This window comes from Candoia aspera, chromosome 15 (genome assembly GCF_035149785.1).
Source record: "Candoia aspera isolate rCanAsp1 chromosome 15, rCanAsp1.hap2, whole genome shotgun sequence".
NCBI lineage: Eukaryota > Metazoa > Chordata > Lepidosauria > Squamata > Boidae > Candoia > Candoia aspera.
This window is the reverse complement of record NC_086167.1, coordinates 1,436,462-1,454,035: the sequence shown is the minus strand read 5'-3', so window position 1 is coordinate 1,454,035 and position 17,574 is coordinate 1,436,462. Positions and strand designations below refer to the sequence as shown.

Here is a 17,574-nt window from a genome sequence, read left to right as displayed (position 1 = left end):
TTTTGTTCCTCTGTTTTATTGGTCTGGGACTGTAAATAAATAAATAAAACATATTCAAAGAAGGTAGAAAGTGCATGAGCTCCAGCTTGTCTGCCACCCCACGATTAACAGAATTTACAACCCAGTGCTCAGGTCTTGGAAGAGGGAGTCCATGAGGCTCGGACTAGAGGATTCACTGGATGGTGTTGTGTTTGTTCAGAGAACTGAGCCTCCATCACCGAGTTGTCCGTTTCTTTTCATAATCTCTGTGGCGCTTAGCAAATTAGCCAAAACTGTTCCTAGCAGCTCTGACACCAGTTAGGTGAAGAAAAACTCTGGGAAGGAACATGGATTTTAGCAAAGGGCTAAGAGATTAATGGCAAAGGATAGTTGCAGCTGTTTGTTTTTACACTTTGGTTTTCCATAATGAAATTTACTGTATTATAAATTCCAAACCACTCATAATATGCATCTTAAAGAGGATAATAGTCTGTTAAACTTCAAATATAGGAATCCAGAGAACTCTGTGGCTGGGAAAAGCGTAGGGGAAGATTCAGAAGAATTCTAACACTACCTGGAGGCATTTTATGCGAGAGATTTTTTCTGCCTCCATTGTATCAGTAAATTATTAGTAGTACGTTTTGAGTATTTTATATTTTGCTGATCTCCAAAAGCTAAGCGGGGTTGGATGGGAGGCCCCCCAGGAAATCCCAGGAGCGAAGGCTAGTTTGGGAAGTGTGGCCAAAGAGTTCTTTCCGCCTGAAGCCAGGCAGGCGGTGGAGTGGTGGAACTGCTGTCCAGCACCCTCAGCAGTTGGGCGTAGGTGAGCAAATTTTGCTTAATCCAGATAATATTGGACTGGGGAAATGGCCTATTCAGGCTAGGGTTGTGCTACCTCTGAAAGAGCAGGAAAACACTCTTGTTGAAAAAGTGGCTGCTGTGGATCAGGAATGCCCTTTGCAAACTTTGACTGTTGCCCCAGGGCACCCTTTCCTTTATAAGGCAGATCTGGCCACAGTAGGTCAAATCAATGGCTTCTGACTTAGGGGGTAGTGAAGCTCATGCCGCCTACGCTGCTCCAGTGAATGCATCCCATCCTCAGATTTGTGCAGCTGGGAGAAGCAAGGACTGTGGTGTGGGTTCGTGGGTCCATTTCGTAAGCTAGCCATTATAGAGCTTGTCCAGGACGCCGCTCTAAAAGCAGGTTTCCTGGCTCGCTATTGGGCTGCAACTGCTGGCCTGCATCCAGGAGGGGATGCCAGGGCATGGATGTCCACGTTCATCTCTTGGTTAAAGTTAGACTTCTTCCCAGTCGGCCTGGCTTCTCAAACCTTGGAAGACCGATGACTTTGGCCTATACGGAACAATCCAGAATTAGCATCGTCAAGGCTCACTTCTCCTGTTTTCTTCCCTAGGCTATAGGCAAGCAAAATCTTTTTCAATAGCAAAAAGAGTGCCAGGAAGACCCAAACAGGATTCCTAACTGACAGGTATGCCATAACACCTTATGCAGCCGGAGGTCCCCAGCCTTGTCCAGCAGGACACATTGTAATGCTCTCCCTTCAGCTGCTTGGGTGGGACGACCGCACACTCAGAACACCTCTGCCCCTGCAGCTGTGGGCAAGGTTTGCTGGCTGAGCACTGCTCGTCCTATAGAGGCCTTTGAGAGGCAGATCAAACAGGTCCGTTTTCTTCTCTCCCACCACTTCCAGATTGGAACAGCAAGGTTGCCACGTTTTGTGCAGCGGTGCGCAAAACGTATTGGGAACTGGCCACCAGGAAGACCTGTTACGTCAAGGACCATTTCCACCTCCAGTCTTTGTATTATCGTGAATTATCTTTAGTTATTTAGCCTTTTAATTTGAACTGCTTCTAATACTAACATTTGTACCACCCTCTTCTAAACTGCACTCAAATGATAGCTTACGTAGTAGTAATATTCATTTTAATTTTATAGTGGGGCCATGACTTTATAGCTTTGAGCAAGCAGTTCTGATATTTCTTTAATTTTCCATAACTCATAGGCAATGCTGTTCATATTGAAAGGGTTGTAAATGTTACAGTGCTACAGTTATTTTATGATGGTCAGTGACTGAAATGAAGATTGGGTTGGATTAGACCAGTGTTTCTCAATCTTAGCAACTTTAAGGTGCATGGACTTCACCTCCCAGAATTCCCCAGACTGTTCTTGGTACACACAGTTAGAAAGTAGCTGGGTATCCCCTCCATTCCAGTGAAAATGCCCTCAAGAATAGAAGATGGCCGGCTCACAAACGCAGCCATAAAAGTCCGTCAGTTCACCTGGCCGAGTCAGAGCTGTCCTCCTTCCTTTCTCTTCGTATCATCCTTGATAAACATCAGTACAGCGCCTGTCTCTTATTTTCATTATGTCGCTTTGCAAAAACAAAAGTTTGCCCGAACCATGAAGGAAAAACACAAGCAACTTTATGGCCTTGCTTTTAACTGCCTTATAAACCTGGGTCCTGGAGGGTCCTCTCTGGGGAAGGATGGTCATAAACCTGGGGCCAAGAACGGAAAAAGCTTCGCTGGCAGATCTGATGCATTGTGGTAGAGGTGCTCACCAAGCCATATCCAGAAGTGGTATTTTTCCCTTGACTTCCTAGATGAAATTACACCTTTTTAATAAAAATGTATTTCTTTTGCTTGTTTGTGGGGTTTTTTGTTTTGTTTTTTCTGTTTTTGCACATGTGTATTTGTAGATGGTCCAGTGACAATTCAGCAAATTGTTCATGTATTTCTGGAGGATTTGTTTTTCCCATTTATATTGTGACTACATTTTCCCAGCCCGCTGACCAGTCTGCAGCTTCCATTAAAGTGCAGTTAATCCACCGGTGTGTGTTTCCCCAGCTATCGAATGTTGCTGTAAGTTATCGGATATTCTGAGCTACATCTTCATTCAAAACAAAAAGCATGGGAACAAACAAAATAATGCTGTAGGGGAGGGACCGTCTGGCTAGCAAATGCATAAGCCAACCCGATGTTCATTTGTGATGGTGAAATTAACCCTGCATATAGAGAAATACAATTGCTTACTGAGGGTTAGTTGGCAGTAGTTGCACAGGCTGGCGTTTCTGTGCTGACTAATATATTTAACTGAGAAAAAAACTTAGCGGTGTGTGTGTACGATCGCTAAGTGGTCTCTCAGCAAGATGCTCGATGCCGCACGCCCCATGTTTGAGCGTTGTCCAGAGAGAGATAAGACCTAAGCATTTAGCTGCCGGTGACTTGGCAAATTGAGCAAATACTGCCACGGACTGCAGCAAGGTTGCTCTCCGTCAGCACTTCTCCCATAAACCTGCGACGCTATTACAGGCCCCTTTTCAGAAACCTCCATCTATTTTTGCTTGCGCAGAATTAACATTAAACACAGCTCAACATTTGCCAGTGACCTTAAATGGTTGAAATGATCTCATATAACACCAAAACTCCTGTGAAATTTACACCCTCCCAAATATATGGGAATCAAGAATGTAGATCAATCCCAAGGCTGCCAAACATTGCTGACTATGGCACAGTTTCCCATTTGATGGATTTGAGAGCTGAGCACTTTCACACACATCCATGAGAAAAACATGCCAACAGCAATCAAGTGAGAACACTGTCCACACCCTGCTTCCTTATTCCAGGCCCTGTATTTGTAAAACCACCTATCCTTTTAAAAAATCCTGTTCAATTGTTTTAAAAATTCCCATTGTATAGCTTCAGAGTCCTGACAAACATGCTGTAGATCTTGACCAAAGGGGTGGAAGAGATCTTTTTTCTGCTGCTCTTCTGGGGGTTTAATCCCATGCGGAGACTTCCCGTGAACAACGTTGCTCCAACAGACAAGAAGCCCGTTTCAGTTTTTTTTCAATGACACAGCAAAGCAAGCAGCGCAAACCCTTTCTCTCGAGTGGTTCATGTGAATTACTATCTGGCTGAAATACGCTCTTCTTCCATAAACCTGACGTTTAAACTCTGCTTCTGTAAAAGAATAAAAACTTGCTTGCTAAAACCCTGAAGCCACCTGGATGTGAAATGATATGGGGAGAAACTGAAACAGGGTCGGAGGAGGGCAGAAGGATGCTTGGGGGACTAGAAACTAAGAACTACGAAGAGAAATCGAAGGAGCCTGAGGGAAAAGGAGGTTGATAGCACTCCTGACATACCTGGAAGGATGTCAGGACCAATTCTCCATCACCACAGAGAGCAAGACCTGGAGGAATAGTGCATTTAAGCTCCAGGAAGGCAGGTAGTAAGAACAATTGGACAGGGTATCCAGAGAGACGGGTGTTTTGAAGCAGACAGCCATCGGTCGGGGATGCTTTAATTTGGATTCCCGTTCTGAGCAGCAGATTGGATTTGGTGGTCTAAATGAATCTTCTTAATCTGTGATTCTTTGGAAGTCAGCATCCCATTGTTCCTTAACTAGAATTTTGGCTGTAGTAAAATGGATGATCCCAGATTGCCCAGAAAATAGCCACTGGTTTCATCAAGAGATTCTTCTTACCTGCAACATCTGTCCTGTGTTTTTCTCTTCCCCCACCAATGTAAATATTTACACTTCACTGTTTTTATTTGCTTACTGTTTAGTTTTATCTTTAATTTTGTTTGGGTCTTAATTTTAAAAACCCTAAAAATATAAATGCCTTGCTCCTATAACACCTTTCTCTTACATGCTTCTGCTTTCCCCACTGATTTTAGAATATTGATATCACAAACTTCAGCAGCAGTTGGAACGATGGCTTGGCTTTCTGTGCTGTCCTCCATACTTACCTCCCGGCGCATATTCCCTACCAGGAGCTGAACAGTCAGGACAAGGTACAGTATTTGCCCGAGAGCGGCCAGAAGCTGTTAGTGCTAGAAACCAACATTCTGATCACATTCTTTGCAGCTCACTGTTTTCTCTCCCTTTTTGTACGTGCGTTCTCTCTACTAATAGGCGCACCCCTTCCTTTTTCTTAGGCTGTAACACATTTATTTAATTTTTTTTAATCTGTTCAATCGTGCCTGATTCTCAGAGACTGCCTGGACAAGTCCCTGTAGTTTTCTTGGCAAGGTTTTTCAGAAGTGGTTTGCCATGGCCTCCTTCCTAGGGCTGAGCTTTGTGTCTAAGGCAGGACTAGAACACACAGACTCCTGGTTTCAATCTGATGCCTTAACCACTAAACCAAACTGTCTCTCATTTATTTAAATACTTTGTGTGAAATACAGTTTTTACTAATTAGAGGCTGGATAAAAATCGGTAGTATGATTCTAAGCCCCATCTCTGGGTAAAGTTCAGGCTCCCTTCTCCTGCCAGCAGACAGCTAAGAACATGGAATTTTTTACTTCCATTTCTTCTACATGCAGCTTAGCCTTACCTTCAGACCTGGCCAAGTTCGTTTGTTTGTTTGTTTGTTTAACATATGCCCATCTCAACAAAAACATGACTCTGGGTGGCGTACAAACATAGCAACAGTTAAAATGACGTAACAGTCTAAAAGCAGTCAAACATAAAGTGAAAAACATAGAACCTGAGATCGTGGGAGAACAACAGGCACTTGACCTCATACAGCCACCTTTCAGGCTCCCAGTCAGATCACCAAGGTTGATGGAAAAAAACATGCTTTAAGGACCTTCTGGAAGGTTAATAAACATGGGGCTCCTCATCTCCTGGGGAATGATGTTCCAGCGGGTGGGGGCCATAGCAGAAAAGGCACATCGCCTGGGTCCTGCTAGATGGGGCTCCTTTGGAGACATGACCCACAGCATACCCCTCCTGCTAGACTTCGTGAGACTGGTAGATGTGAGTGGGAAGAGGCAGTTTCATGCCATGTAGGGATTTGAACGTCAAAACCAGCATCTTGAATTGCACCTGGAAGCAAACTGGCAGCCAATGCAGCTCGCAAAACAGAGGTGTAACATGTACTCTCCTAGGGGTACAGATAACTGTCCGCACAGCCACACTCTGCACCAGCTGAAGCTTCCAGATGCTCTTCAAGGGCAGCCCCATGTAGACTGCATTACAGTAATCCTTTCTGGAGGTGACCAAGGCACAAGTGACTGTGAATACAACACAAAGCTATGCAAAGGCCCTCCTAGCCATGACTGCCACCTGCTCAAGCAGAAGTCGTGAGTCTAGAAGGACCCCCAGATGGTGCTCCAGTTCTCTCTGGGGTAGTGCTACCCCATCAAGTACCAAAGACACTAAATTCCCAAAAGCAGAAGGCCCAAAGACCCAGAACCACTCAGTCTTGCCAGGGTTCAGCTAAAGCCTCTTGTTCCCCATCCAGACACCCACAGCCTCCAGGCACCAGGACACGATATCAACCGCATCGCATAGTTCACCGGGGCAGGCAGAGATATACAACCACCATCAGCATATTGACTCCGTGGCAACTGATGATCTCACCCAGTGGCTTCATGTAGATGTTAAATAGGAGTGGAGAGAGAACTGAACCCTGCAGAACCCCTCATAACAAAGATCAAAGGCAGGACACCTCACTCCCAATTAACACCGACTAGTACCAGCTCTGCAGAAAGGAAGTGAACCAGTGCAATACTGTGCCACCCACTCCCAGCTCATGGAGCTGATCCAGAAGGATACCACAGTCGATGGTATCAAAGGCCGCCAGGAGGTCAAGAAGAGCAAGGACAGATGCATTACCCCTGTCCTACTCATCCAAGTGCAACCAATGCCATCACCATCCCATGCCCAGGCCTGAATCCTGCCTGAAAGGGGTCCAGATGATCCACTTCATCCAGGGACAGCTGAAGCTGCTATGCAATCACCCTGTCCACTTCCTCAGGACCAAACTATTCCCAGATAATTGGGCAAGACTCCTCCCCAGGCATCTTCCCTAGACCTGTACCCAAGCTGGTGTCCAGCTTGGAGCAAATTCAAGTGATTTTGTCTGACAGATGCTCTGCAAGTTCTTCTGCACGGCCTTGTAGGGAAACCTCCAAGTCCTCCTTCCCCAGAGGGCTCGTGTCACCCTAAACAAGGCTGCTGATGGCTATGTGTGGACGCAATAAGGGTGGAGAAGTATTGCCACTTCACCACCCTTACCGTCACAAGGTAGGCCTTAATAGCGGCTCTCACCCATGTTTGAACAAGTTCGTCCCTCGCCGCCCTCCAGTGGCGCTCTTAGATTCTTCTCCTGCTTCATCTCCCTCAGCTCTTCCGTAAACCGTAGAGAGCTTCCTGATGGGGGAGAGGTCACACGGGTGTGATCCAGTCCAAGGCCTCAGCCACCCTCTCATCCCAAGCGATGGCCAAGACTTCAATCAGACCATGCAGCACAGCGTCATAACTACTAAGGGGCTATTAATAAAACCCATTCCCACCATGAAAAAGACAGAACTTAGATCCTGTGGTGTGTTGGGGAAGGGACCCTTGTACCATCCTCCATTTCCTCCCTCCTTGGGCCCTTTCTTGCATTCCTTTCCCACTGCTCCTCCCTTTGCCACAGGTCTGGCCTTGTCTTATCTCTCGTAGACCCATCTGCAGCTGCTCTCTGTCCCTCCGATTCCTGCAGTTACAAGGTCGCCCACAAGCATCTGTCCTTTTAATGTGAAGATCTCAGTTCTCAAAGAAATTCCCAGAGTTCCATTTTGGAAGGGGTGAAAATGTCTGTTACTCATTTTCAATGGAATTTCTCTGAGGAGAAAATACATTTTATTTTTGTTACGAGAATTTTTGATACATGGTGAAAGGGGAAGTATGCTGCAGTGATTTACAGGGAAGACTTCTAAGCCAGTGTTGATATTTTAATAGTTCACTGTGTGGTAATTGTGACTTAACTCTGTTTCAGAGAAGAAACTTCACACTGGCTTTTCAGGCAGCTGAGAGCGTGGGCATCAAATCCACTTTGGTAAGTCATTGCAAAGATGAACCCATTGCACCAAAACTTTGGCCTCATGCATTGAAAACAGTGCCAAGTTGGGGCATGGAAAATGCCATCCTGTGAAATGGAGCAGGGGTGGCAAGCATCTTCTGCTACTTGTCAGCGGTTACCATTTCTGTGTCTGTAAATCAAGGCAAGACACAGCAGAGAGGAATCTTGGTTCGTAACTGGCAGGCGTCTATTATCCTTTGCTCCCTGCTGCCACAACATTCACATCCCTGTTCTGCTGTTATATTTCGGACTTGGGAGTTCAGAGGAGATGGCTCTCTCAAAAGAAAAAATTTAAAAGCAGCCCAGTAGGAAGCCGAGAGGACAGCACAAGTGACTGCCCTGGTTGCTGGTGTGTGCTGAAGCTGAAAGACAGGAGGGAGCCCATTCTCACAAGCCTGCTGACAGATCAGTAGCACAGACCATCTGAATGCTAGTTAGACCTTTGGTGTAAGTGGAGTGGCTGTGGCCTTGACCTCCTTTCAGCTCCAGCCTTCTCTGGCTTCTTCGCAAGAAGCCAGATGCACATCCTGACTCTGCTTTTTGGTGCCGTCATCAAGCTGGGGAAAGCATTGTATGCAGGAGAACCCCAGGAATGTGTAGAAGCCTACTGCGTATTGCAAAAAGGCTCTAACAGAACTCTCAGTTGAGTGAAAATACACCGTGTACTCCTCGTACAGGCAAACGATACACATTAGAGGCAGACCCTGCACACTTTTATTTATTAATGTTATTTCTGTTATAGACAACCTTATTACAGTCAGAGGGGAATAAGTTATTTCTACGCCACTAGGATCTTCTTATATTTCTGTCTTTTGTTTTCTTGTTTTCTTGGTAGGATATTAATGAAATGGTACGAACGGAGCGTCCAGACTGGCAGAACGTTATGCTGTATGTCACAGCGATTTACAAATACTTTGAAACCTGAGAGCAGAAACAGTGAGGAGAAGCACAAACTCAAGACTGTACCCTAAATCTGGCTGGCCTCTTCTGGTGAACCCTTCTGGTCGGTTGGGTGAGCCAGGTTTAGTTGCCAGAGGGATCGGGCAAACTCCAGATTAAGTGTTACAAAGATTTCGTCCTATTCTTGCCAGAGACTAAATTGAATATAAGCTGCAGAAAGCACATGACTAAAGAAGGTGGTCTGATTGTATCACAAAGACCTTTCTTTAGAAAATATTCCTAATGGTTCAGTAAATACTATTTCTGCGACACCACAGTGCCCCCCAGAGCAGAAGCAGCAGCTCACCATAACCTTGTCGCAGCCGTATGCTGTGTCCATCTCTTCCACTAAAAGAAGTGCAAAGGTGCTTGCCACTCACCTGATTGGAGACGGTGTCAAATCTGGGCCACGTGCGGCAAGCAAGAGCAGCAGTCCCACTCGGCCGAAGGATCCGTGTCTTAACGCTGCCTCTTCCGGAGCGTCGATTGTAAGAAAGGGTGCTGCCTTAGTTAACAGGCAGAATCTGGGAGACCATGTAGATTGTCCCCAAATTTCAGGAGATAGGCTGACCTTTCCTTCGGAAAAATGCTTTCAGAAGAATTAACTTTTTTTCTTTGTGAATTTTCTTTCGGGTAGTGCTCTGGATATGCTTGTTTCAGATGAAGATGTTTGGGTCGCAGGACAGGATAAGCTCTTCAAAAAATGGTCAGCAATAAGGTCTTGCCCCTATGGGGTGTGCAGATAGCTTTGCAGCTTGTTCACCTGCTTAGCTGGTAAAAGCAGCAGCTGCTGGTGCTGCTGCTGCTGCTACATACTGGGTTCAATTTAAAGGGGTTTCTGTGGGTTTCCTGGGCAGCTTATTTAAATAAATGACGCATGCCCTGCAGGAGGGCTCGGCAGGCTATACTTATTAGACTAAAACTGATCTTAGTTTAATAGTGGGATTAACGCTGATGAGGACACGGAAGAACAACTCGGGAGGCTTCTCCCATGACTTCAGATCAGCCCGGCCTGACGCTGCGAATGGAGGCAAGTGCCTTACTTGGCCCTGAATTGAGAGGAGCCGCAGCTCAAGCCCAGCGCCAAAGACCCGGCGGTCCCATGGAGTGTCTGGTAGAGCAGCGGGATGACTTGGAGAAGACGCAGTTCTAGAATTCGGTCTTGGGCAATTTAAGGAGGCATCTGCAGCCACCTTCACTTTCCTGGATGCGCCAAGTGGCAATCTGCTCGCTTCTGAGGAAAATGCATTGCCTTCCTTTTTAAAAACAAAGTCTGTTGCCTTTTGTTTGTAAATGTACTTTGCTTTTCCCCACTAGATGTAATTTTGCATTCTTCTGTGTGCCTGGCACTCTTCAAGGACACTTCTGAATGTTGCTGGTGTACGAGCTGTCAAGAATGTAATCCAGTGCCAAAATTTAGCATTGAAAGCTCCCCGGACAGGCATTAAACCAAACTGTCCTGAGGCAAGTCAAAATGAACTCTGGAGAATGTAGCAAGGAGGTTTTCTTGTGCCTTTGCTGGTCTCTTGTATGTCATCCACAGTGCAAAAACATGTTACAAATGTCACAACTCTAAGCTGCCTAGCAGGTTCCCCATGTAAATGCTCAATTTCTGTTTCTGGTTTTCCTCAAGGATTCCTGCAAATCCTGATGAATTTGCCTTGTTCTTACCACAGAGAATCATATTGCAGAAAATACAAGTAGAACTTACTCTATACCCGTCCCCCAGGCGTTTTTCTGTTTGTCTTAAAATGAGACTTTGAAGCCAGGTCATCGTCACCATTTAACCCTCTCTGGATGTGGTGGAAAAGGAAGGCCGCTAAGTCCCTTCTTTGAGACTCCTGTGATGCCTCGTGCCCCCATCCCCAACCCCCCAGATTTATTGCATCCTAAAAGACCTTTATTTTTCTTCTAAGCAAATGCCGACCTATTGTGGCCCAGGGAAAGTGAGGAGTTTTAAGCAGAAACCTCTCCAGGAATTCTCACTCTGGGCTTCAAGGGGGGCAGGCGGGGTGGAAAAGGAGGTGTCGGTGACGGGGGGATGTGGAAGGACCCCCGTCCTGCTTTCTTGCAGTGATGATCTGTAACTTTTGATGATCGAATTCAGATCCTCCCACACACAAAAACATGATTTGATCAAGGCAAGCACTCTCAAGGGTGAAGAGAGCCTAAAGACAAGCTGCTGCTTCTACAGCGGAAGAACAGCTCACAGGGAAACTCTTCGTGAGATTATCTATTTAAGCATTCTTGAATTCTTTAGCCACCTTATAAAAACCAACTAACTTATGTTAAAGTATATTCTTGTTACTTTTGTCTTATTAAATATTTTGAATATGCTGTAAAACAGCCAGTGTGCTTGATGTTTTTATATTTCAGTAAGTCATCCTGTATTTCAGTATTTTGATTTTCCCCATTACTATTTGGGGAAGTTTTACTAAGATCCCTTGAAGAGGGGGGAGAGAGAAAAAGCAGTAGTGAAGAAGAGGGAGGCACGATGTTTCTCCTTCAGTGTTTTTGTCCAGTTAAGATTGTTCAGATGATTAATCTTTATTACGGCCGTGCAGCCAGAACAGGAGTTGAGGTACTTACGGTTTAGCGGCCTTGGAACAGGCCCTGCAGCTGGAACTCAGCATTAGTCCTCCCCTGCGGTTCTCTGCCCCCTTTCTTCTTCTTTGCCTGTGTTGTTCTTGCCATGGGAGCACAGAAGAAGATGCCTCATTCCTTGCCGCCCGGCTCACCTGAGCACTCGGGGAGAGCATAGAGTCAAGCACGCCCCCAAATGGTGAGCCTGCTTTTTCAAGGGGAGGGCAACCCACATCCAAAGCCAGTTCAGTCTCTGACTGGATGGAAATCGTCACCCACCAGCAATTCCTCAGGCTTGTCTGGATTTAGCTTTAGTTCGTTCCTGTTACCCAAAGCACAGTCTGGTCCAAGCGGCTTCCCACAGAAGCCAGTAACCCTGAGGATGAGAGACATAAATAGATCATCCCGATAAAAATGGCATCAGGCTCCAGAATTTCAGATGACCACTCCAAGCAGCTTCATAAGAAGTGAAGGGGACAGGACAGGACCCTGTAGTATTCCATAGCCCAAGGCCATGGAGGGGAGTCATACTCACCCAAAATTACATTCTGGCACCTGTCCTCAAGGTAGGGCTGGAAAATGACAAAGCTTTCTGGAGGCCTGGGGGGATATTTTGAGCAATGGTGTGAGGAACAAAAGCAGGAATACACTCCCCCAGGTGCATTCCTTCCACACAGCATTCATCATGGCAATGAAGGTCATCTCTGGGCCATCCCCCAGCCTGGAACACTTCTAGGTCCTCATCTTCAGGAGCACCTGCAGTTGACCAAGTATGGAAAGTTTTTACCAGCACCCATGCACCAGGGTAGGTTCTTTCTGCAATTTTGAACCACTGTTGAGAAGTGATGGTTAAAAAGTCGAACCCCATTAGCAGGAATCCCTGCCATAAATGTGAGCTGCCAGTATGGTGCACTGAATTTTCTGCGGGGAAGTGCTTTGCACCAGTCTGCATGGTGATTCTAAAAGTCTTGCGCTGCTGACAACTATAGTAGAAACAGTCTTAAGAACCCTGTGAGATAATTAGATCCATGGCAGTCAGTAAAATGCTCAGCAGAGCAATTACTACATCACTTTCCAAGATTTACTATCAGTCCGTGGGTATTTATTTGTATAAATTGTTGCTTGCTGATGTCTGAAATATCTTTTGAGTTTTTGTAGCATTCAAACGGTACACTGAAATCCCAGCTTTCTTTCGGTTGGAAACTAAAAGTAGAAATTTTTGAGTTTGTCAGTTTACTTGCAAATCTAGGGTGAGTAAGAGAGGCAGCTTGTGGGGAATGATTCTTAATCTAGTTCTGTAACAACTAGGTTTCCCCCATCATTAGAAGGTAAGATGGACAAGATTCTTATCAGGGCTATCCTAGGAGTATCCGCTCTAAAATATCTCCAATGTCTTCAGTGCTTTTCCCACATAGATGTGGGAATCTTCCTTGGCTTTTTTCTAACTTTTTTTTCCCCTAACCATTAATCCTAAAAAGAAAAGTTCTGGCTTCAATTGAATGTTGATCTTTAAAATCCTCTGTATCAAAGTATGTATTTGAATCCAAATTTTTTTAGCTTTTTTACATGTCCAACCATGATAAAATGTCCATGCTGTTCACATTTCCAACATACACTTGAAGTGCCTTTATACATTCTAGATAATTTCTCTGGCGTCATGTACCAACAATACATCATTTTATAAAAATTCTCCTTGAGATCATAATGTAAATTTCAACCCTTTTAACCACATATTTTCCCATGTGAAGTAGGGTAATTTGAGCCTGGTCATTTGTGCCTTGAGCGAGAACTCTTGAGCTGATTTATTCAATTATCATCGGTTTGTTTTCTTGGCTGCCCACGGTATTCTCAGGCGTCTTCTCCATCACCAAAGTTCAAAAGCATCAACACTCTTCCTATCCTGCTTCTTCAAGTCCAACTTTCGCTTCCATCGAGTGTCACAGGGAATACCATGGCTTGCACGATTCTGATCTTTGTAGGAACAGACACATCCCGGCATCAGAATATCTTTTCCTAGGCCTGCATGGCTGCTCTACCAAGTGCTAGTCTGTGGCGTATTTCTTGACTGCTTGTTGTTTACTATTGATGGTTGATCCTAAAAGGCTGAAGCTCTTCATCACTTCGATATCTTCCTTGTCAATTCCAAGGCTGGTTGCTGTACCTGTTCTCATTACTTTGGTCTACTTTATATTTAATTTTAATCCCATTTTTTCACTGTGCTCCTTGACTTTTATTACCAGGGCTTGTAGATCCTTTGCATTTTGGGCTATCAGGCCAGTGTCATCAGCATAGCACAGGTTTTTGGTGTTTCTTCCTCCAATTTTAAAACCATGCTCATCTTCCAATCCAGCTTCCCTTGATATATATTCAGCATACAGGTTGAATACATAAGGGGAGAGTATGCAGCCTTGTCGCCCTCCTTTGCCAACCTGGAGCCAGTCCGTTTCACCAAGTTCTGTCCGCACTGTGGCTTCCTGACCTGTCCATGCGTTTCTCATGAGGACAATGAGATCTTCTGCGATTCCCATTTTCCTGAGTGCTTTCCACAGCTTGATGGAGTCAAAGGCTTTCCACAATCAATGAAGCAAATGCTGTGTTCTTTTAGATATTCTTTGGCTTTCTCCATTATCCAGCGTACATCAACAATAATGTCTCGCGTTCCTCAGCCTTTTCTAAAGCCACCTTGAACATCTGGGATCCTTTTTTCCATGTAGGGCTCATCTGCGTTGGATGATCCTAAGCATTGTGTTGCTAGCATGTGAAATTAAGGATACTGTACAATAGTCTGCACACTGTTAAGTCTCCTTTTTGGGGTATTGGGTTGACCTCTTCCAATTGGTTGGCCACTGTGGTGTTCTCCAGATTTGCTGGCATAGCTTGGTTAGTGTGGTGAGTAGCAGACTCGAACTTAGGCTGGCTAAGGAAATCTGGTTTATTGAGAAGGATATGGTCACTAGAGAAAGACGGGAATGAGCACGTGTTGGGCTCCTTCCCTTTATATACACGTGTGTAGGCCTTGCCCCTTTCCGTCCCCCTTGTCCGTGTGTCCGTTCCCGGCCCTCTTGATGGGTGATTCGGGTGGGGCCGTCCAACTGCCATTATCCTCCTTCTGTGTGCGCCCCAGGTGAATGCCCTGGGGCCCTTTGGAGTGGCTGGTGATTATGTTGATGGCCGCCTGGCCTTGGGCGTGCCACCCGTGCAATCTGTTCTTGAGGGGGGCAGCCTATGCATGCTTCCTGCCCCTCCCTTCCAACAGGAAGGCATGATCACGTTGTAGGGCATGTATGCCTTAGAACGGGGCATGACATACTGCCTCCCCAAGGAAGTCATGGCTTTGGCTTGTCCGGGTGGGCTGCGTGGAAACGGTTTACGAGTCTTTGTGCTGCGACGTGTCGGGACTGTACCCACCCTGGATGGGGAAAGTGTTTCCAGCGGACCAGGTATTGGAGGGTGCCGCAGAGCTTGCGGGAGTCTAACACTTCCCTCACCTCGAAGTGTTGGTGTCCATCGATCATGATGGGAGGAGGCGGGGGGGGTCGCTGTGCCATTTGGACGGGACGACCTGTTTCAACAGAGCACAGTGAAAAACCGGGTGTATTCGTCGCAGGTTATGTGGCAAGTCTAGCTTATATGTCACTGGGTTGAGTCGCTCCAGGATCGGGAATGGGCCAATGAACTTGGGCCCCAGTTTCCTCGAGGGCTGTGGGGATTTGATGAATTTCGTGGAGAGGTAGACCTGATCTCCCACTTTGAAGTCTGGTTGTGTTGCTCGGTGGTTGTCTGCGAAGCGCTTGTATGTTGCCTGGGCCTCGGAGAGGGCCAGTTGGATGACCGGCCAAACGTTGGCCAGCTGCGTCGCCCAGTCGTCAGGGGAGCAGGGCGGAGTGTCTGCCTGTGGGAGTTCTGGAATGGGGACAAACTCCCTGCCATATACCACCCGGAAGGGGGTGTGGCCCGGGCTCTGGTGCACGGCATTGTTGTATGCTACCTCTGCGAAGGGGAGTAGGTCTACCCAATCGTCCTGTTGGTAGCTTACAAAGGCGCGTAAGAACTGCTCCAGGGTGGAGTTCAGAATTTCCGTCGACCCGTCCGTGTGGGGATGCCAAGCGGTGGACAGTGCTTGCTTGGTGCCGAGTAACTTTAGGAATTCCTTCCAGAACCTGGAAGTGAATTGTGTCCCTCTGTCCGTGACCACTCTGGAGGGGGTCCCGTGTAATCTGTATACGTGGGTCAGGAAGAGGCGTGCTAGCTGTTGCGCGGAGGGGGTGGAGGCGCAAGGTACAAAGTGCGCCTGCTTCGAGAAGTAGTCCTTTACCACCCATATGACAGTTTTTCGCTGGCTGGGTGGGAGGTCGACTATGAAGTCCATGGATATTTCCTCCCATGGGCGTGAGGGTTTTGACACTGGTTGTAGGAGACCCTGAGGTTTCCCCGGTTTGCGCTTGACCCTGGCGCATGTGGGGCAAGCTGTGACATAGTCTTTTACGTCTTTCCGCAGTAGAGGCCACCAGAATTGTCGTCGGACGAGGTGCAGTGTCTTAACGAATCCGAAGTGGCCAGCCGTTTTGTCATGTGATCGCCGCAGGATTTCGGGCCTCAGTTGTTCCGGGACGTATAGCTTGTCCTGCCGCCATGCCAGGCTGTTTTTGACGGTGACATTGGAGCGGTTTGCTTGCAGCCAGGCGTCCGTGTCTAGTGCCTGGGCAAACTGTTGTTGTATATCGGAGGGGATGTGTGAGCCTCTCCCCGCCCTCGCTGGTGGTTGCACTTTGGTGCGTTGCGTTTCCGTGTGGTTGCGTGTGATTGCTGGGCAGCCCAGTTGTGAGTTAGTCCATACGGTTCCGACGATGTCGGATGCCTGGCTGGCGTCTTGTGGCCGGCGGGAGAGGGTGTCTGCCAGGAAGTTCTTTTTCCCCGGTATGAATTTTAGTTTGAAATCGAAACGACTAAAGAACTGCGCCCATCAGACTTGTTTGGGGCTAAGCCGTTTTGGGGTACTGAGAGCTTCCAAGTTTTTGTGGTCCATCCAGACCTCGAAGGGGCAGGCAGCTCCCTCCAATAGGTGTCGCCATGCCTCCAGGGCAGCCTTGACGGCGAAAGCCTCCTTCTCCCACATGTGCCATCTCCGTTCTGTTTCGGAAAACTTGCGGGAGAGGTACGCGCAGGGCTGCAGCTGGTCGTTGGGATCCTTCTGTAGGAGTATTGCCCCGATCGAGAAGTCGGAAGCATCAACCTGGACCACGAAGGGCTTCGTAGGATCGGGGTGAAGGAGGACCGGTTTCGTGGTGAAGAGTTTTTGGAGGTGCTCAAAGGCCATCTGGCATCTCCTCCAGTTGAGGAGCGCTCCCGGGTTGTGTGACTTGCGCATGTCCCCTAAACCCTTGGTACGTAACAAGTTGGTGAGGGGCAGGACAATTTCTGCTAGGCCCAGTATGAACGCCCGATAGAAGTTCGTGAAACCCAGGAAACGTTGTAATTGTCTTCTTGTGCGTGGGTGTTCCCATGCCAGGATGGCTTGGACTTTGTCTGGGTCCATCTCGACACCTCTTTCTGAAATTCTGTACCCCAGGTAGTCGATCTGGGATTGATGAAACCCACATTTGGAGAGTTTGGCAAATAGTCCGGCCTTGCGGAGTTTCCTGAGTACCTGTTTCACTAGGCGCTCGTGCTCCTCCTCTGATTCTGTGTAGATTAATACGTCGTCTAAATAGACGAGGACGCCTTTGTATAAGTGTTCGTGCAGGACTTCATTGATCAACTGCATGAAGACCCCAGGTGCACCTGCCAACCCGAAGGGTAAGACTTTGAACTGGAATGCTCCCAACAGGCAGTTGAACGCCGTCTTCCACTCGTCCCCCTCCTTTATTCTGATGTGATAGTATGCTTCACGCAGGTCCAGTTTTGTGAAAATCCTGCCCTTGGCCAAATGGGAGAGGATATCTTTTATGATTGGCATGGGATATTTGTTAGAAATGGACGCTGCGTTGAGGCCCCGGTAATCCATACATAGCCTCAGGGTGCCATCCTTTTTTTTCCTGAAGAGGACCGGGGCCCCAACGGGCGAGTTTGCGGATTCGATAAAACCCCGCGCCGTTTGTATCGATGAACTCCCGCAATGTCGACAGCTCTCTCTGGGACATCGGGTAGATCCTCGGTTTAGGTAGGGGTGCGTTCGGGATCAGTTGTATGGAGC

At 47.1% G+C, this 17,574-nt stretch overlaps 1 protein-coding gene across 2 annotated transcripts in view; it reads left to right on the top strand.

The window, feature by feature from the left end:
• SPECC1L (sperm antigen with calponin homology and coiled-coil domains 1 like) overlaps nt 1-17,574 on the top strand; it is a 113,921-nt gene that overhangs the window by 51,746 nt on the left and 44,601 nt on the right. The window contains exons 14-16 of one of the 2 annotated variants that reach the window (XR_010068758.1): nt 4,684-4,800; nt 7,776-7,835; nt 8,695-10,196. Coding sequence is in view for 1 of the 2 variants with exons in the window: in XM_063315883.1 (XP_063171953.1) it covers nt 4,684-4,800; nt 7,776-7,835; nt 8,695-8,784 (267 nt within the window). In the remaining variant the exon portion in view is untranslated. Of the gene's footprint in view, nt 1-4,683; nt 4,801-7,775; nt 7,836-8,694; nt 11,143-17,574 lie in introns of those variants that run through there. The other variant, XM_063315883.1, reaches the window with a different exon arrangement.